This window comes from Rhinatrema bivittatum, chromosome 5, assembly GCF_901001135.1.
Source record: "Rhinatrema bivittatum chromosome 5, aRhiBiv1.1, whole genome shotgun sequence".
Classification (NCBI taxonomy): Eukaryota; Metazoa; Chordata; class Amphibia; order Gymnophiona; family Rhinatrematidae; genus Rhinatrema; species Rhinatrema bivittatum.
The window spans coordinates 353950934-353971596 of NC_042619.1; the positions used below are offsets into that span (position 1 = coordinate 353950934).

Sequence of the window (20663 nt, forward strand, 5' to 3'; positions counted from 1 at the left end):
TAACTTCATGGAGTGCCCCCTAGTCTTTCTATTATCCGAAAGAGTAAATAACCGATTCACATCTACCTGTTCTAGACCTCTCATGTCCTCTTATTCATTAAGTGATCATTCAAACATCCTGAGCACTTTAAAATATATTGTGTACATCTAAAAATTATATATATATATCATGCTCAGACATTGGCAAAATGAGTAAAAAAGATGAAGGGCAGGGAGGGGGGAGTGGCAAGGGGACGGAAAAATACTTGTTTAATTAAACAATCTTTCAAACGTCCTGTTCTCTTTAAAATCTAAGGTGTCAACTTAGACAGAAGATATATTTAATAACATGGTGGACAAAAGTCATCCACTTAAACATATAAATATAGTGCACATATAATTATAAAACCCTCTTCTATGCTTAAATTGAAAAGACATTACTAAAATTTAACTTACAACGTGTAAGTAGGTGAGTGATGTCACCATATCCTACTGCCTGATTAGAAGAGAGAAGTGCCAGGAATCGGAAGTATTTAAATACTCTCGTGTCAATACCTTTTAGAGATGTGCATCGGGTGCCCAATCGTTTCCGCTTTCAGTTTCGTGTAGCCGCGGGAAAAGTTCAAATTCCTGCGGATCAGCATTTTTTTTTAATTTTTTATATAGAATCGTTTTTGGGTTAGTGCACGCTAACACAAACCCGTTAGTGCACACCCCTATCCTTCACATTTAATTATTTACAACCCCCCCCCCCTCAAACCTACCCCAACCCTTCAGATCTAATTATTTACAATCCCCCACCCTCCCGACTCCCCCAAAACTTGCCTAAAGTCCCTGGTGGTCCAGCGGGGATCCCAGGAGCGATCTCCCGCTCTCGGGCCATCGGCTCCCAGTAAACAAAATGGCGCCGGTAGCCCTTTAACCTTACCATGTGACAGGGGCTATCTGTGCCATTGGTCGATCCCTGTCACATGGTAGGAGAAATGGACGGCCGGTACCATCTTAAAAGATTAGTGCTGTGTTTGTGAGCTATCACTACATCTATGTCTTTAAAACAAGGAAGGTACTGGACAATATTCCAGTGTTTCCTCAAAATATTCACAATGTCACGAGATTTCTGAGTCTAAGAAAGTGGGCAAACAACTTTAATAGTCTGTACTCTTTGTTTGGGTTGCAAAAGCTCTGTTCTATTTTTATTTAGTGCGTATATGTCCTGTGGATTTTGCTTTTATTTCATATAATTTGATTATATAATTTTATGAATTATTTTGCGATTTAAATTGTGCGTGTTTATGTTTGGTTATTTTATAGCCCCTGAAGCAGCCTTGGGCGAAACCCGGCCAGAGTTGGGCTCCTTTTATCAAGTAATATACGTGCAAATAAATTATTTATTCTAAGGCAGTTGGTCTGTCTTGCTTAATATTTGCCAGTTGGAACCTTTGCCTGCAGTAAGTGAAGGAGTGAATAAATGAATATTAAGTGCCTGACACTTAATATTAATTTATTTACTCCTTCACTTACTGCCGATTGGTCCATCCACTGTCATATGTCTGCGAAAGGACCAATTCCCTTTCAGAAAGCAGTCCTGAAAGGGGATTGGTCCTTTTCACTGACTAGTGTCAGTGAAAAGGACCAATCGGGGAACAGCCCTGCCGGTGATGGGAAGGAAGCTGTGTCCAAACTGTTGTGGGCGCACAGCCACGCCTCCTGGGCACCTGATGCAGAGCACCAATTACCCATCGCACGTCCCTTTTAGCACGGCAGCTCATTTGCCTATTGCATCGAGCGTCCAGGAGAGGTGGATGTATGCACGTTGAAAAAACATGCACCCGGTTTGGATGCACTTTTTTTTTTTTTTTATGCGATACTGTAAGTGGAGTACGTGCATACATTATAAAATGCCTGCTTCTGTGCACGGGCTGAGGGTCATTACAAGTGCAGGTCACCATTGTTTCCCCGCGTAAAATATATACGCTAACTTTTATAAAAACAGGTGCAAAAAAACTATGGAGATCCCCGCGTTACGAAATGTGCGCAAAGTTACATAGGCTCGTGCTTTCACATACGCTGTGTTTTATAAGCCGCCACTACGCAGGTTACAGACCACAGCTTTCACTTTAGACGCACCGACTTGCGCCTGCTATTAAAAATGACCCTCCCTTATGTTCTGATGAATTTCAAATACTAGTGAGAGGCTTTACACGAACCCAGGCAGGGAACCCTGATGATTTCTTGGGTCTCGCGGCTCCTCCCTCCGGATAAGAGTCCCGAATGACGCGCCTTACCTTCATTCTGTCTTTCTTTTCGGTATGCGCAGTTAGAAGGGAGCTGGTTGACTGCACATCGTTCGGGAGCTCCGTTTCTGCCAGTTCTGTCCCAAAGGACTGAAGCATCTGTGCAGTCTGCTTCACCATGAGTGCAAAGTTTTCTATAGCCTTTAGGATGCAACCAATAAAAAGTTCAAAAATCTTTCAAGGCATGAACGTCCTTCCTAACTAAAAATTATATTGAGACAATACTTTCAGCAGTTTCAGTTCTTTTTAATTTAAAAAAGTCTGAATGGTCAGAATTAAAATATTTGTCAATCTTCTGTAAAATACCTATTTTGTAAGTTAGTTAGTTTACCATTATTTCATTTAAAGCATTATTTCCTCCCTGATTTCAGGCAAAGAGGCACTTTTCATGCACATAACCTTGAATCATTTAGTTGCAGATTTTATCATTCTGTCTGGCAAGATTAACAAAATAGCAATCTCTGCTTCCTAATCACAAGACTCACCCCTCCCCAAATTCATCCCTCATGCTGTTTCTTCAGAATGACTAAAGCCCTCGGAGACTATTTCATCATCTGAAACGAATAATCTACTAAACTCATGTGAAAGAAGATATGCAAAAAAAAGGAATAAAAACTGCTGAAAACAAATGTTAAAAGCCCCTAAAATGATAAAAACCCCCAAACTTACTGTACGATGAGACAGCCACCGACTGTGGCAATAATCCAGGGTACCACCCAGATCTTCTGTCAGCTGTGCTTTGTCAATGTAAGCATGTAATTCTGTTGCTGAACTCAGCATTATGATCTGCAATAGCAGAGGAATGGAATTAACATGGGCCAGGCCAAAGGCTGGGCTCTTTCACAGAACACTTATCCAGCATAGATGAACTCACCCCAGAGTTGCATTTTATACGTCTTGCGTCAACATCTGCACTACACAACGTGCTTCCTTCTCAACAGACCCATACAGAGTGGATTACAGCATACCATACAGTTTGCAACTAAAGACAAGGCTCGTTCAGTCTCTGTTTCCTACATACAATAGCCCTGGCAGGTATATTTGCATGAAAGTATGCTCGTAACCTGGTTTTGTGCATATAAAGGCCTTTTTTGACCTCTGGCTTTACTCTTGCTTTCCCATTGTTAAAGAGAAACTGATCTCATCCCATACGTTTTTGAATTCTAACACTGCTTTCACCTCCTCTTCCTTTTGTGGGAGGCCATTAATGTAGCCACCACCCTTTAGAGATGTGTTATTGATTTAAAATGACAAGGAAATAACAAGGAAATAACTTAACAGTATCAGTTTCATTTTGTGACTGTTCCCATCCGAAAACCATAAAAACAACTAAGTGTTAGTGCACTTCAGTCATTTTAATGGGTGTGAAAACCAGAGGGCAAACTAAAAATCATTTAGCACGTGCTCCAGAGCAACAAAGGAAAAAGAAATAAAAAAAATAAAATATAAGAGAAAGATAAAACAAAATGAAAAGTTTTTCCATGCACAGGCCTAGCCACTTTCTGCAAAATAAAAACACCTTCTTATGAAGGTCCCCCCTGTGTCCCCCCTCCTCTAGTGCTAGCGCATATTTCTCAGCTTCTTGGTGGTGGTCAGTGTTTTATGCTCTCTTGGATTTCTCTGCCCAAACCACATGGCTGTTGCAGTAACTGCCTCCACAGTTTTGACCACCCCCAAAAGGTTTCCCAAACCCTTCACTCGAGCAATACACCTGTTGCGGATCCCAGGGTCACCTGCAGATAGCTATTACTTTCCCCATTTAATCCCGTTGCAACCTTGCTTATCAGACAACGAACAGAACCAGCCCCTTCTGACACCACTCCGGTCCCCTTTCATCTGCAGAATAAACTTTTTACTACCACGATCACTCAGTTTAAGATGTAGTTTAGCACTTTAGGACTCATCCATGGGCTGCCCATATACTTTATGAGGTAATTTTCAAAAGCCCTTATGCACATAAAATTCAGATTTACACACCCAAATGATTCTTTGAAAATAGCCTCGGCGGGTATATGCCTAAAGGTAGGCTCATAACCTGGTTTTGTTCATGCTTTAACTTGCATACTAAACAGGTGCTCCGGGGGCAAAGTTGGGATTTACGTGCTTTTTTTTTTTTTTTTTTTTAATCTTAAAACAGGATGCGTGCACGCAAGTCACACCTCGCTTGGAGCAGGGTTAGGTTTGTGCACGGCCAAAGGCTGGCCGTACTGAGCCAATTACCCGAGTCGTTTCAAAGCGAACTTATGCGCACGGTAGAGGCCGAGTGCACGCCGTGCACGCAAACCTGATTGCTAAGTGAGCTGTTTAGAAATTACCCTCCCCAGGTCTGCTTGTGTGGAACAATAGCAAAGGCCTTACTGACCTGGGACTGCTGAGAATAGGAAGCCTGGCTGCTTACTAGCGAGGCCGCAGAAAAGTGCGTGGCCAGTCATTAAAAAGAAGTGGACGTGGATTGCTGGTGGTGAGGATGGCGGCTTTTGGTGAGCAGGGCCGGTGCAAGGGGGATTGAGCGCCATTAGGCACCTCCTGCCTCGCGCCCCTCCCCCCCTGGTCATAGCCCCGACTACTTCCTCTCTGTTTTCTGGGCTGCGAGTGGCGTGCATCCCGCCGAATCTCCTCTTTGCCGCCGCCACTCGCGGCCCCACCTGGCTCATGCCCCCCCCCCCCCCCCCCAATGGTCAGTGCACGCTTAGGCCCAGGCCTAGTCCACCTGGTGCTTCTGCCGGCCCTGTTGGCGAGGGAAGGAAGGCCATGAGAGATTGGAAAAAACACAACACACCCCTCCACCCATGCAGGAGATAAGGATCATGGACTCACTGTAAGCGGGCGATATGTAAGATGATGGGAGGGAGCTGGCAGGGACTTAAGTGTCCAGCAGTTGCCACCTCCCTCCCCATCCCTGGATTCACTGGACTCTCCCCTGCAACGGGACTGACCTCGACGTGTGGCTCTCGCCCAACGACCGCCGACAGACATCCCTTCTCTTCCCACCCGGAGGAACAGGCGGTGGTGGAGTGGAAGGAGAGGAAGGCCCTGCTAGGTAAGCAGCCAATGCGTGGCCATTTTGTGGGTTTATACGGCAGCCGTCTTGTGGCTGGGGGGAGGGGGGGTTCATTCAGCAGCCACGTTGTGCCCCTTTGCGGGAGGTTTGGGCAGGCCTGCTGCTTCTCATTCGTCATTTTGCCCTGCTTTTGCACGAAACCAAAATATTGGTTTAAAAAAAAAAAAAGAGTCGGTGCTCATAAAACACGTTTTCCTGCATTCGATTTATTAGGAAGCGTCATTTTCACTCATTACCTGGAAAGATGACCTTGTAGATAAAATCCCTTTTCCCTTCCCTCCAATTCTTAACTCCAGTTCTCCTAATCTTTTGGATAAGACATCATCACAGGTTTTTACCTATTGTTCTGCTAAGGGCACTTTGAGGTAGAGATTCATCTTCCTGTGCTGAAGGGTTGTTTTTTTTTTTTGCTTATCAAGAAACATTAACACACCTTCATGATAACAGCTAGCCCTCTATCCAACACCCCCCACCTCCCCTGCCTCCAATAAGACACATAAAGACACATAAGCTTGTAGCAATGCAGGCGAGTTAAGATCAGAAAAAAAAAAAAAAAAGAGCTGCTACCTTCCAATGTCTAAACATTTTCAACAGCGCCGAAGGGGCATACTTACGGGTACCTTCATTTTAAATTCATCTCTGTTGAATTTGAAAGCAAGGTCGGACAGCGTGCGATGCAAAAATCCCGTTGGACGCAGAACCAGCACCAACTGCAGGTTTCCGGGGAAAGAGGCCTGCAAATGGGAAATGAATCGCTCTGGTCAAAGCAGATCTTTGCAACTGGCTTGAAAAGCTTAAAGCGAGCGTGCTGGGCGATCAGAAATCATGTAGGAGGCTGGGTCAGGCCCAGCAGCGCCAATAAAGCACAGCTCTCAAAACGTAACAGCACAATGTCATAGCAAAACAGTGGGAAATGCTAATTCTGTACAAAAGGCTGGATGTTCCACTATTTAGAACACAAAAAGCAAACCAACAGCATTTTTTTTTTTTTATCCCAAAACGATTGACAATAAAAATGGGGTATGGGGTTTATTATGCAACAATTTTTAATGAAAAAAAAAAAAAAAGGGCTTCCTGACTCTCCTCCGAACGCCTGCGGCAGGCGCTGCCTCTGGAATAGCTTGTTCCTGCTTTCCCTGGGCAGCCTGATGTGGCTGTCAGCGAGTTTGGAGTCTGGCGATGCTGGAACCCTCGCGCGACTGGGAGAATAGGGATTCGGGCACCGCACGGCTCACTGAAGAGCCACGGGGCGCCAGAGGAGGTTAGCACCGGCAGCAAGGCTCCGGAGGCAGTGAGGAGGGATAGGCTGACTGGTGGGAGAGGGTGTTTGTGATGGGGGTAGGGCTAGGGGAAAGAGTACATGCAGGGAGAAGAGAGAGAGAGCTGGGGAAGTTGGGCCGCCAACATTTAACTGGCAAAATTTCCGAACATTGGGAGATATTTAAACAACTTCACTAGGGCTGGCTTTTGGGGGTGGGAAAGCCGGGCGGGTTGCCCAGGGTGCCCCGAGTACCATGGGGGACAGAGGAGGAGAGGCCCAGCGTGGTCACGGCGGATCCCCATCCCGCCACGGTCAGAGAGGAATCCGCGAGGCCGTGGTGCATTCCACCCCGCTTCAGCCGGACAGGCCCAACCTGACCGTGGGCGAAGACTGAAATGGCGTAGCTGCGGCAGATCCCATCCCACAGCAGCCGAAGAGAGGACGGGGTGCTTATCTCCCCAAATCTGGCTCTGATCTTCACCGATGGGGTTTACGCACATGCGACTTATTCCCACTCTTCACCGTTACAAAAGAACAGAAACCTATAATTTGATAGCAGATAAGGACCGATCTAGTTTGCTCAATCACTTTCTGCTACTGTCTCTTAGACCCCCAGTTGATCTCTGGCTTTTCCCTCGCTTCTTTGTAATGCGTGATCCCGTGCTTTCCGTAATTGTTATTGTTTTTGCCTCTATCACCTTCACTAGGAGGTTATTCCATGCATCCACCGTCCTCTCTGTGGAAACATCTTTTCCTATGTTATTCCTGAGTCTGCCCCTTCAGAGCCTCATATCGTGATCACTTATTCTCAAACGTCTTTATTCTTTTACCAGCCCAGGGGCCAAATTACCGTTTTATAACGTTCTTTGTGCCTCTGATTAAATCATGGACTGAAGTCTATGTTAAGTGACACAAAATAAATAAATCCAACACACTGAATATTCAGTAGTTACCAAAGCACATGCTATATGTATTGATTTTCATTTTCAGTTTTTATTGTACTTTTCTTGGAAACTTATCAGTATTTTATTTTTTTTTACACCGATTTTCTCAATTTTTGTTTGTTTGTTGTAATAAATTTCTAGGAAAAATAAAATTAAAATTGAAAATGAAGGTCCCTAACTATATTGTATAATCGAAGGGGAGAATCAGACGCTAACCTGCAGCATGAGGGGTAAAAAAATCAGGGCTCCTCCTTTTTTTCAGGACAGTGCCCCAAACATCTGTAGCATCCGGAAACATTCTGGACAGTCGGCAAGCCTACGGGGGAGCAGACTTCATTCTGGTTACGCAAGTCGTCGTGAGCGTGCCCAAGCAGCCGGGCTGGCCGGGACATTGTGGGCCCCCCTTCGCTGGACAACCCGTGTCTTTGGAAGGGTAAACCCCCTTGCCGAGGGCACTAGCCAATTTGACCGGCACTGGTCCCTAGCTCTCACATTGAAGTTTGAGGGGTTTTTTTCTGCCAAAGTAGCCCCTGCTTGAAAAAAAAATTAGCGAAGATGACTGCCGTAAAGCATTCCTACAGATACCACAGGACCCAAACTGTTGGAAAGTAACTACCTGGCTGTACAGTAAGAGATGTTACTACTACGATCCCTTTGCCTAGGGGTTTAATTCGTCCAAATTAGAGAGAGAAAAGGTTTCCAGCAGAAAGAGATGTGTCAAGTTTGGTGAACAAAAAGAAATCCCGTCTTCTGTTAAAGAAAAAGTGGAATTTCCTTTCCTCGTGGGTTTTTAGAGCAGCCCCTACTGAAAATCATGCACACATTTTCAGCTTCATTACAACATACAGGACCCTTCATTTATTTATTTATTTATTATTTATTTATTTATTTATTTTTAATTTTTATATACCGAAGTTCTAGTAGGGACTACAAATCACTCCGGTTTACATAAAACGAAGAACTGCTCAACAGATAGTGGAGCTTTACATGGAACCGTATAACATATGGAACAGTATAACTGGTTGACAATTTAACATAGTGCTAAATAAAGTGATAATATTTTAACTGGTAATAAATAAAGAAATATAATATTTTATATAAGAAGTATAACTATTTAACGTAGCAATAAATATAAGCAATGCATAATATATATATGAAAAAGTGAATTTTTTTTTTTCTTAAAGTGAATTTTTGAGCTCACAGATAATTGTCCAGTTGCAGATTCTTAAAAGTAGTACTTTATACAGTGTCCATAGTTACGGGATGGAAGTCTGTCAGTCATAGTAAGATTAAGCGTCTGGGAAAGCTTGTTGGAAGAGAAAAGTTTTCAGTCTTTTTTTGAATTCTTGATAACTGGGTTCTAGTCTAAGATCTGGGGGGAAGCGTGTTCCACTGGTGTGGGCCTGCTGAAGATAGCGCACGTTTGCTCAATGATGATTTTATTTGCGGAGCATGCAGTGTTCCTCTGTATGCGCTTCTGATTGGTCTGGAGGAAGTGTGCGGTTGGAGTTGAGAGCTTAATGTGATGGGGGCTAGATTGTTTGTCGCTTTGTGGATGATAGTGAATACCTTATAGAGTATCCTTTGTTTAATGGGAAGCCAATGTAAGCTCCGAAGGATTGGGGTGATATGGTCTTTTTTGTTAGTGCTAGTTAGAATTCTAGCCCTGAATTCTGAACCATCTGTAATGGCTTGATAGTGTTGGCGGGAATACCTAGTAGCAGGGAGTTGCAGTAGTCGAGCTTGGAGAGAATGATGGATTGCAGTACTAGCCTGAAGTCGGAGAAGTGAAGGAGGGGTTTAAGTTTTTTAAGGACTTGCAGTTTGTAAAAGCAGTCCTTTGTAGTATTGTTTACGAACTTTTTTAGGTTTAGATGATTATCTAGCCATGCTCCAAGGTCTCTGACGTCAGATGAGAACGAGTTGTTTGTGTTAGGTAGAGAAAGGCTGGAAGAGATTGTGCGTGGATCCTGGGAGACAATGAGCATTTCGGTTTTATTAGCATTTAATACTAAGTTAAGGCTTGAGAGTAGGTTTTTGATGGGCTGTAGGCATTCGTTCCAGTACGTGATGGTTTTTTGAAGGGATTCTGTGATCGGAAGGAGGATTTGTATGTCATCTGCATAGAGGTAATGGGTAAGCTTAAGGTTTGAGAGTAGATGGCAGAGAGGGAGGAGGTAGATATTGAAGAGGGTGGGTGAAAGTGATGATCCTTGTGGGACTCCTTGCTCTGTCAGGATTGGGTGCGATTCTTTGTTGTTTATCCTTACTTGTAGTATCTGTTGCTTAAGAAGGAATGGAACCATCTAAGGGCTGTGCCTTTGATCCCTATGTTGGCTAGTTGGTCTATTAGAGTAGAGTGTTTTACCGTATCAAATGCAGCGGAAAGATCCAAAAGAATGAGCAGGTAAGATTGTTTATTCTCCAGATTAACGAGGATTGTGTCAGTGAGAGATAGTAAGAGCGATTCGGTGTTTAGGCGTTTTCGGAATCCATATTGGGCTGGGGATAGAATGTTATGATCTTCCAGATAATCTGACAGTTGCTTGTTGACAATTTTTTCCATCAGTTTGGCGATAAGTGGTAAGTTTGCGATGGGTCTAAAATTAGCTGGGTCTGATGGGCAAGCGTTTGGTTTCTTTAGTAATGGTTTTAGTATTGCCAATTTTAACTGGTTAGGAACTAAACCTTGAGAAAGGGATGTGTTGATAATTTCTGCAATTGGTTTTGAGATGGTGTTTGGTATGGCGATGAGGAGATTTGTTGGTATTGGGTCAGATGGGTGGGAGGAAGGTTTGAATTTTTTGAGTGTGTTTTCAATCTCCAGTGAAGAAGTGAGCTCGAATGAATCCAGGTTTGTGGTTTGTTGCGGCAAGGATGTGAGATGGTGTGTTAGGGTAAGGCTGTTGGATGTGATTGATTGAGTAAGGTTGGTGATTTTTGTTTTGAAGTAGCTGGCTAGTTCGTTTGCTTTGTTGAGAGCTTGGTGGTCTGGGATAGTAGGAGGAGATGGTTTGGTTAAAGAGGAGACGTAGGAGAAAAGAGCTTTTGAATCGAATATAAAGTGGTGTATTTTTTTTCCGTAGAATTCTTTCTTTGTTCTAAGGATTGTATTCCTATAGTTGTTGAGGATGGATTTGTAGATGGCATGTGTTGAAGTGGTTGGGTTTTTTCTCCAGCTTTGTTCTTTTTTTCTAAGAGATTGTTTAAGGGATTTAAGTTCGGGTGTAAACCAAGGTTTCCTATTGTCTAGGTTTCCTATTGTCTATTGTCTATTCATCAACCCATGTCCTGATTTCAGCTTGACCTGAGCGCAAGCAGTCAAAAACACTTGCCCTAGCTTCAATTAACACACTGCCTCATTTAAATAAGCTCAGAAGCACTTATGTTGCCATAAACCACAGCGTTCAATTGGGGAAAAGAACAGAAATAGAAATCCTAGAGGCAAAAAAACAGTCAGAAGTAGAATAAAAAAATCCTATACAGGTTCAGATGTATGCGGAAATCCAAAATGTAAAAAACGAAATAGAAACATGATGGCAGAAAAAGGATTATATGGCTTAATCCAGTCTGCCCATCCATTTCCACAATGCCTACCACTCCCCACAGAGATCCATGCTTTCTTGAGTTCAGATACTGTCCTTGTCTCCACCACATCCCACCGGGAGGCTGTTTCATGCATTTACCACCCTTTCCGTAAAGAAATCCTTCCTTAGGTTACTCCTCAGTCGTCCTTTTGCAGAACTTGCCTTGCCTTCATTTTCTTATGAGTAGCATTGCATACAGAGTAATAATAAAATCCCTTTGCAAAACACAACGCCCATATTTTACTACTCTAAAGCTTAATTCTCCACTCCATCCCTCCTAGGATAGGATGCATTCACAGCTCAGAATGAATTCTACAGAGCTAGCCAGCACAGGAACGGCAGGGGCATGAGGGAAAAGATGCCCATCTCTTCATGACCTGAAGCATACAGCATCAAAAGGAGAGGGACATTACAAACTAGCTACAACATAAATGCAGCTCTATCTTACCTATAATTCACAGCTCCTTTCTAGGACTCATCTGGAGTATTAACTTAAAAATTCAGTCTTTCTGAGATACTGCCACAGCACATGGCGCTTCTACTTCCTTTTCTGTCTCCTGTGGATCCCATACACTTCAGCCTCCACAAGGCAGACAATTACGGGCATGTTGTGGAATAAGCCGTACAGCACAAAAATGTGGCACGCTAACTTTCAAACAGCTGTGTGAGCGTATATGCAGACTCACACCGACATGGCCATTTTATAACATACGCATGTATATGTGCGGATCATATAAAAAATAGGCTGTACGCACGTACATGGGCACATTTTTATACAGACGCGCGCGCATGTGCGCACAAATGCCGCCTCTACCACGTAAGTCAGGGGATTTTCGTACATACGCACGCCACTACAATTACCAGTTTCCTCTGGTAAAGGATAGGACTTCTTAACCCCCCCCCTAGTTAATAAGCCTCATTTTTACCCTTTTAGCCCCAACCCTTAAGACGTTGCTAACTTGCCTCATTTTTTGTTTTATTAATTAGTTACAACGCCATCCATAGCAGAAGTAAAGTTACGCGGATAGGGGCCCCGGCGCGCGCTATTGCTCATAAATACTTCTGCTTGGTTTCATTCATATTTCCTGGAACGCCGATGCCTTGCTCAGACCACGCCCACTCCCCGCCCCTTTTTTGTAAAAAACAAAACAAAACAAAAAAACCCACAATTGGGCGTGCGTACCGGGAGAGAGAGTTGCATGTACTCAACGCACACCGACCTGACTTCTGAGCATATCTCCTGGATTAGGTGCGTGTAGAGCTTTTAAAATTTGCCTTTAAGGGCAGAAAGCCTCCAATGTGGTCCAAATAGCTACAGTGGATTTTTAGGAGGCTGATTGTTCACCCAAGAACTACTAATGCACACTACTTCAGTATTTTCCTGACTGTTGCAATGAGTGCAGGAACAGAGTTAACGTAGAAATGTAAAACAAATGCTGGACGAAAAGGGCTGTATCTGACCTGCCCGGTCTTGAAGCAACATCACAGAGCCTACCTGATCATAGGCTTTATCCTCGCATCCAACTGTTGCGCTGGGTGGCCCGCGGTCCCATCCCACAGGTCGCCGTTCCTACCTCCAAGCCCAACCCGATGCCAGGAATCCTCCATGCCCGGGCAGACCTCCAGGACAAAGACGCAGCAGACTGCCGCGCCTCACCAGGTCTGATGCCACGCCGGAGATGCCTTCGGCTCCAGCGGGGCTGCCTCTAGGTGTGCGAGCGCGCCCGACCTGCACTAAAGGGCCCGCGGTGGGAAATCAGCCACGGTGCCTCCTGATGATGTCAGCACATAAGAGGCTTCCCACAACTGGGCCTCCTTGCCTCGGCAATAGGTCCTTTTGCCCCCATGTTCTTGGTTCCTGATCCTCGTTTTCTGGTTTCCGCCGTGGGTGTCGTTCCTGTGCTCATGTCCTCTTCCTCGTTCCTTGGCAATCTGGTTTGTCTCCCGCGTTCTCGTCTTCGTGGTCAGTCTTTCCTTCATCTGCTCTCAGCGTCTCGCTGCTGTGGTTCCTCGTCTGTTTGGATCGGACTTCTGGCTTTGACCTTGGATTGGACCTCGAAGCTGCCCCTGACCACTGCCTGCTTCCGCATCTGACTGAACTCTGCTTGCCCAGGGACTACTGCCTGAACCACGACACTGCAAGAACGCTGCCTGATTCTGACCACAGCCTCAATGCAGACCCATTGGATTGCTGCCTGTCCTGACCGCTGCTTGTCCTGACTCCACTTCCTGCTCCTTGCTGGCCTGCAACCAGGGCTGGTGCAAGATTTGGCCCAAGGTGAACCTATGGTCATGCACCCCCCCTCCCCCTCCCCCCCCCCCAACTTACCTCTAGCACAACACTCCCTCTTGCTGGGAACAGCCATTCCAGAATATGCTCCCATTTTTAGCAGTATCAGCTCTAGCACAGCACCCTCTCTGGATCTTGTGCTGGCAGGGTTTTGCTTCCCCCCCAAAAAAAACTGAAAATTTATGCGACTGCCTAATTTGCCTAATGGAAGCACCAGTCCTGCCCGCAATGACTTCATCGGGACAAATCTTCACCTCCACAGAGGCCTGCACCTAAGACCAGCCAGCCCCGGCACCCAAGGGCTCAACCTAAGGGGGAACGTGGCCTGGTATTGGCAAAGCTCCATTTGGGCTTCTGCTTCAACCAGCTCTGCCCGCTGATGGTGGGGACCCACAGGGCTCCTCCCTGCGGGTTGCACCAACTCCTCCCTCAGCCTAAGGGTCACATCCACAACACCAAGGACCATCTGCGCTTATCCCTTGCTTTTTTGAATTCTGTTACCATTTCCTACTTTCACTGGGGCCCTGCTCCACGTGTCCACCACCTTGTCTTGAACAGATCTTTCCTTCTGTTACTCCCGAGTCTATCCCTTTGAGCCCTATATCATCATGACTGCCTTTGATGCATTCTTGATTCTTGTCCAGCATTAATACTTTGAGGCAGTTGAATGTCTCCGTTTTTTCTTACTTCTTTGCCTCTTACATTTACATCCTTTTGCCTCATTTTATAGTGCTTTGCAGAAACTACACCATGTTGGAAGCCCTTCTTTGGGTTACTTCTAATCTGTCTATTTCCCTCTGGAGATATGGTCTCCAGATAGAGATAAAATATACCAGATAAGGTCTTATTGATATATCAATGTACCTGAATGTGCAAACACACAACCACCACCTTTTTTCCTATTGTAACTATCACTATGCACCTTAGTATTCTTCCGGTTCTTGTCACTACTTTGCCATATTTTTTAATTTTTTAATAACATGAGGCGTTAGGTAATAGATATGATCACCTGTTGGGTGCATATCAGTAATTCACCCCCAGTGCAAATGCAGGACTCTAATTTTTTATATTATATTTTATTTGACACTCAATCATTCCTCAAGCATTCTTGGATCACTCCTCATTTTCCATATGACCTGGATTGTCTAGCTTGTTGCAGAACTTTGTATCATTTCTAAAAAAAAAAAAAAAAAACCAAAACCAAAAAAACCCCCCCAAACTTTCCAAATGCAATATCACATATAAAAAAATACTGAACAGATCTGGAGCTAGGATCAATCCCTGAGGCACTCCACTGAAAATCACTCATTCCATGACGTGAACTATATATTTTTTTTTACTACTACCCTCTATTCACTATTGCTCAATCAGTTTTTAATGTAGTTTACCACCCTTAGGCTACTCAGCTTACTAGCCAACCTCCCATTTGGAACAGTGTCAAAGGTCTTACTGTCAAGTATTCTGCATCCAGCATGTGCACCAATCTAAATTTTTTGGTCCCTCAGTCAAGGAAATTGATCAGATTTGTTCGATATGACCATCTTCTCGAAAAACCATGCTGCTTAGATCCTGTAGCCTGCTAGGTTCAAGGTATTTCATTATTTTCTCCTTAAATAGAGACACCATAGAGGCCAGATTGATTTGCAGTAACCGGCATCCTCCCTATTACCACTTTTATAGAAACATAAAATACGACAACAGATAAGGCTCATTTGGTCTGCCCCAATTACTAATTGTTGTATGCCACACACCGAATTTGATCTCAGGGCTTTTCTTCACTGGTTTGTAGTTAGGATCATTCTGGGGCCTATACCATGCTCTATTAAATTCTGTCCCTGTATTTACTTCCACCACTTTCTCCAGAAGGCTGTTCCATGCATCCATCACCCTCTCTGTGAAGTCATATTTTTGTATGTCACTCCTGAGTAGACCCCCCCCTTTATAATCTCATATCATAATCTCCTGTTCTAGAACATAGGTTTGCAGAGCAGTACAGGCATATCCCCTAGCCAGTCTGGTTTTCAGGATATCCACAATGCATACGCAAATCACTCTCGACTCTCTGAGAATGAGTCTGATCTCTGGATGCCTGTAGGAACAGAGGCAGGCAGACAGACAAGGAGACCTTCACAGACAAAGCAGAGCACTCCTAACTCCAGTCTGGTAGTCCCTTTGGAGAAGTAAGTTCACCTGGAAGGAGACCATGAGCATGGTGTGGCTGAAAGCGATTCTGTAACTAGGATCTGCCCTCTAGTTGATGCCTTACCTTCTCACACTAAGTATGCTCTACTGAGTGCTGTCCACTTTAGAATGATGTGAATTGGTTATTTACACTTTCGAATAATAGAAGGACTAGGGGGCATTCCATGAAGTTAGCAAGTAGCACATTTAAGACTAATCGGAGAAACTTCTTTCACTCAACGCACAATAAAGCTCTGGAATTTGTTACCAGAGGATGTGGTTAGTGCAGTTAGTGTAGCTGGGTTCAAAAAAGGTTTGGATAAGTTCTTGGAGGAGAAGTCTATTAACTGCTATTAATCAAGTTTACTTAGGGAATAGCCACTGCTATTAATTACATCAGTAGCATGGGATCTTCTTAGTGTTTGGGTAATTGCCAGGTTCTTGTGGCCTGGTTTTGGCATCTGTTAGAAAAAGGATGCTGGGCTTGATGGACCCTTGGTCTGACCCAGCATGGCAATTTCTTATGTTCTTAATGGCAAAATAATTACTTAATGCAATTACACACCAGGACGATACACCTAGAAATTATTAAAAAAAAAAAAAATACTAAAAATACGTAATGTGTTGCAAAATGCTATAAAGGTAAGGTGCAGCAGAACCCTGTTTGCATGGTGAAACTTTAGCACACTGTGTACCAGATTGAAGAGTTGTAAGTACAACAAATTACCTTTCCCAGCAAGACTAAGCCTGTTAATATTACCATTTCTTCACTTTACAATGACTGGTTTGTTTTACAAGAACAATTACAATCTTAACTTTTATCTGTAATCAAACCCCTCTTGATCCACCATATACCGGGGGGGGGGGGGGGGGGGGGGGGGGGGGGGGGAGGAGGAAGAGGGGCACATGGACCTATGATACTTCAGTTTTGCTCCAAAAAAATGAAAGCCTAATCCTCATGCTCACAGGCAGGTGAATTTCTTACTGAGATAACTGTACCTGTGATTATAAAGAAAAAGGAACTGAAATATTTCTGTAGGGGACAAAAAAAAAAAAAAGAGGGCAGCTTGCTCCAAGTGTAGCTGTAGTACGTACTGTAGAGTCCTGTTGGGTCGCCACTAGAAGGAAGATACCATCGGTATAGGTAGAGGTCAGGCCTGGCTTTTGTTTAATAGCTTCCCCCATGTCCTGCCTCTATAAAAAAACCTCAGAGTGTGGAATTTTAGTTAATTTTCTGAGGCGGCAGGGATGGTTGTGTTTCTGCTTTCTTTCATTTATTTTGGGGAAACAAGAATTCTTGAATCTTAGGTCTTATAGTCTCCATTTCAGAAAGAGTAGAAAAGGTGCTCCTTCTCCCCTTTTGTTCAAGAATATGATTTTTTTTTTTTTTTTTTTGTAAAGTTGTTTTGAAAGAAGTTCTATAACCACCCTTCCTCTTTTTTATTTTGGAATTTTAGAGACTGGTTTTATTTTTGTCACCACCTAAATTCCCCTTGTCAGAGGAATTTAGACTCCATCGATCACAAGAGCTCCAAAGGAGTTTGGGACATGAAGCCGTGTCCTTGAAGGAGACGAGAGAAAGGCAGGAAAAAACAGCGGCACCCATGCCGTGTCAACCACAAAATATCACGATATCCTGGAAAGGTGCCATCTAGGTACCATCATGGGAATGGAGGAGGTCGGAGAAGTCGAAAGAAGTCCTTTCAAGACATCTTGATTAAGGGTTGAGAAATGGGTCATCTAGCCCGGTCCAAGTAGCATATCCCCCATTTTTGGAAGACATTTTTTAAAACTGCCCCTGAAATTTGGAAGGAAAGATCAGACATTATCAACTTTACAAAAAATCACCGATTTATTGGGAATGCATTTAGTAATGGAACTGTATTGAACAAACATAACATCCCGAGTCCAGGATGCTTACTGCTGTCCATGGCAAAGATTGTTGGAAAACACCCAGGGTCTTGGAGAGTAAGTCCCCCCCCCAGGGAATCCTCAAAGAGAGTGGAGGCTTAAGGATGGTATGGAAGGTGAGGAAATCTTAAGCACTTAAAAGTTAAAGAGTGCCCTTGGACTCCTAAGTGAGGACCTCAGCCCAGGAATTACACAGTATGTGTTTGCAGCCTTGTTGCAATGTCACTGGTTTAATAAACAGATGACGTGCATTAAGAGAGTGCTCACATAACCCTCTCTGCCATAAAAGGTCATTGCTGTCCTCTGGCAGCCTTCTGCCTAAGCAAAATTCACGGAAAGCTTTCTTTGTGAAAATGAATGGATGCTAACCAATTATATTTATGAAGTAAATACCAGATTTCAGGGTAGGGAGTCAATTAAATGAAGATCGTGTGAATCCTATCTAGATTCTCATCTCATACAATCGCAGCCTGTACCACTGCAATTATCCAAAATCCTATCAGACAATGCCACGTGATTGCTTTAGTGATTCTCTCCCTCCCCTCGCTTAACGTATGTGTGAGAATATTTTATGGCAATAGAGAAATGTCCATTGTACAATGGAATTCTTTGCAAATAATAAGAATTAGCATGAGACAGTTCATTGGATTTTTTTTTTTTTTTGGGCCACAAGGTGGTCAGGCTGCAGTGATACAAGAAAATTAAATTTCAAAACCACCTTTATGCATGACATCTCCATGCAATTCCTGTATCCGTGTATTATTTCAGAGGCTTCAGCTCAACCAGCTGCATTTGTCTGTAGAATATCAATGCGACTTGAAAGCCCTATCTGTCAAATTAACAGCTATTGCTACTAGATTTCTTTCTGGTCTCTTTCCAAGGACTTGTCTATTTTTAACTCAAATAAAGACAGCTTCATATAATTAGTGTACAAGTATTTGCTAAGCAAAATACAATTTTGAAAGCCTATTTCTGTGCCCATAACTAGGCCCTAAGGATGTCACATAGAACTGGACAAGTATAACTACCACCAATACTGATTTCTACAATCGCTCTAAATCTTTATGACTTTGGCTCGACAAACTAGCAAATCAAAAGTAATTTCATCTTTGCAGAGGACCCAGATTAAGCTCTGCCCATGTGCCAACACAAGATGTGCAAACATTTTACAGTCAAACTAAAAACAAGGTGGCTTTCAGCCTGATTGGGACTTGATAGAAACTTGGGATGTCACCCAGACCTGCCAAAGTTTCTCCTACTGCAACGTCGTCTGCCTCTCAGCCCTGATTTTGCCAGTCAGCACAGGACTAGATTTACATCTTGCACAGCCCCTTCTGTCTCCCCCAACCCCTCCAGAGAGCGCCGTGATGAAAAAAGGGGGCGGCCGCTCGTCCTGAGGAGGAGGTGCACAGTTGGGCTGGCAGCGGTCCTGCAGGGCTCCGAACGGCATCGGCCCACTCCTGCATCCGGTGAGATACTGCTGTTCAGGTTGAGAGTCACTTATTTTATTTATTTATTTATTTAAGATTCTTATATACCGACATTTCTGTATGAAATACAAATCACACCGGTTTACAGTACAACAGAACAGACGCAAGGGTGCGATACAAGGAACATTTGAAACATTGAAACATTTGTACATTAAAATAAGGAACAAATTACAACCAATAGAACAAAAACAGAGATTCAAAACAAGTCTGAAAGTGATGATGTGCCGAATACCTGTATCGAATAGTAGAAGAAAGCTGAGTGCATAATATAGGACTAGGTTAGGAAAGCTAGTGCTTAGGTCCGAAGATCCGAGGTGCTACTAAAGATAAACTGAAGGGGAGGGGCTGAGAATAGGGGCAGGAGAAGAAAGAGGGGGGGGGGGGGCAGAGAAGGTAAGAATGAAGGAAAGAGGGCCCCAGATAATGCATAGGATGACAAGCTGAGAGAGTGGCGTGCAATTTGTCAGTGTCCGTGTAGAGGCTTCAGAGAGTGCTTAAGTCTCCGGAAAAGCTTGACTGAAGAGCCAAGTTTTGAGGTTTTTTTTTGAATGCCTGAAGGCAGAGTTCTTGACGTAGATCCGGGGGGGAGCGTGTTCCATAGGGTGGGACCTGCTGTGGATAATGCTCGCTTTCTTAAGGAGGTTTTAGCTGGGGGGGGGGGGCATAAAGTGAACCTTTGTAGGCACTTCTGACAGGTCTGTCTGAGGTGTGCGGACGAAGTTGGGTGCTTAGCTTGAGGGGAGAGATGTCATGGATGTCTTTGTGGATCATCATGAGAACCTTGAAGGAAATCCTAAATTTGATAGCCAGTGAAGTGACTGAAGGATGGGAGTGATGTGGTCTTTTTTTTTTTTTTTGAGTTGGTGAGAATCCTGGTGGCAGCATTCTGAACCATCTGCAGTGGTTTGATTGTGATCGCAGGGAGACCGAGGAGGAGGAAGTTGCAGTAATCGATTTTGGACAGGATAATGGATTGCAGCACCAGGCGGAAGTCTTGGAAGTGAAGAAGAGGTTTCAGTTTTTTTTTTTTAAGTACTTTTAATTTGAAGAAGCATTCTTTGGCGGTGTTTTGCACAAAGATTTTGAGATTAAATTGGTTATCAAGCCGAACTCCTAAATCTTTGACGGAGGGTGAGTGGTTAATGGAGGTTTTTGCAAATTGTGACGAACTTGAGGAGTTGAAGAGTACATTGTTTTCGTCTGGCGAAATGATGAGAATTTCTGTCTTGTTAGTATTGAGGACCAGGTTTAGGTTGGTGAGAAGGCGGTTGATTTCCTGCAGACAAATATTCCAGTGGGACCAAGTTTTTTAGAGAGAGTCTGTGATTGGTAGAAGAATCTGAACATAGTCTGCGTAGAGGTAGTGCGTTAGTTTTAAGTTAGTGAGAAGATGGCAGAGAGGGAGCAGGGAGATGTTAAAGAGGGTGGGTGAAAGTGAGGATCCCTGGGGAACTCCGAGGTTGGATCTGATGGGGTGTGATTCCTTGTTGTTGATCCTGACCTTGAAGAATCTGTTGTCAAGGAAAGATTTGAACCAGCCGAGTGCCACTCCCTTAATGCCTATGTCTGATAGCCGCTCTAGGAGGATGGAATGGTTTACTGTGTCAAAGGCTGCAGATAGATCTAGGAGTGCTAGGAGATAAGGTTATTTTTTTTTCCAGGTTT

The 20663-nt window shown here is 43.9% G+C and overlaps 1 protein-coding gene across 13 annotated transcripts in view; it reads right to left on the reverse strand.

Moving 5' to 3' along the window:
- The window catches only part of MCF2L (MCF.2 cell line derived transforming sequence like), a 322158-nt gene that overhangs the window by 70760 nt on the left and 230735 nt on the right, over positions 1–20663 (reverse strand). For all 13 annotated transcript variants that reach the window (XM_029604679.1, XM_029604671.1, XM_029604675.1 and 10 more), the window contains 3 exons: positions 5949–6068; positions 2943–3059; positions 2265–2414 (listed from right to left, as the gene is read on the reverse strand). In XM_029604679.1, coding sequence (XP_029460539.1) covers positions 2265–2414; positions 2943–3059; positions 5949–6068 — 387 coding nt within the window. The remainder of the gene's footprint in view (positions 1–2264; positions 2415–2942; positions 3060–5948; positions 6069–20663) is intronic.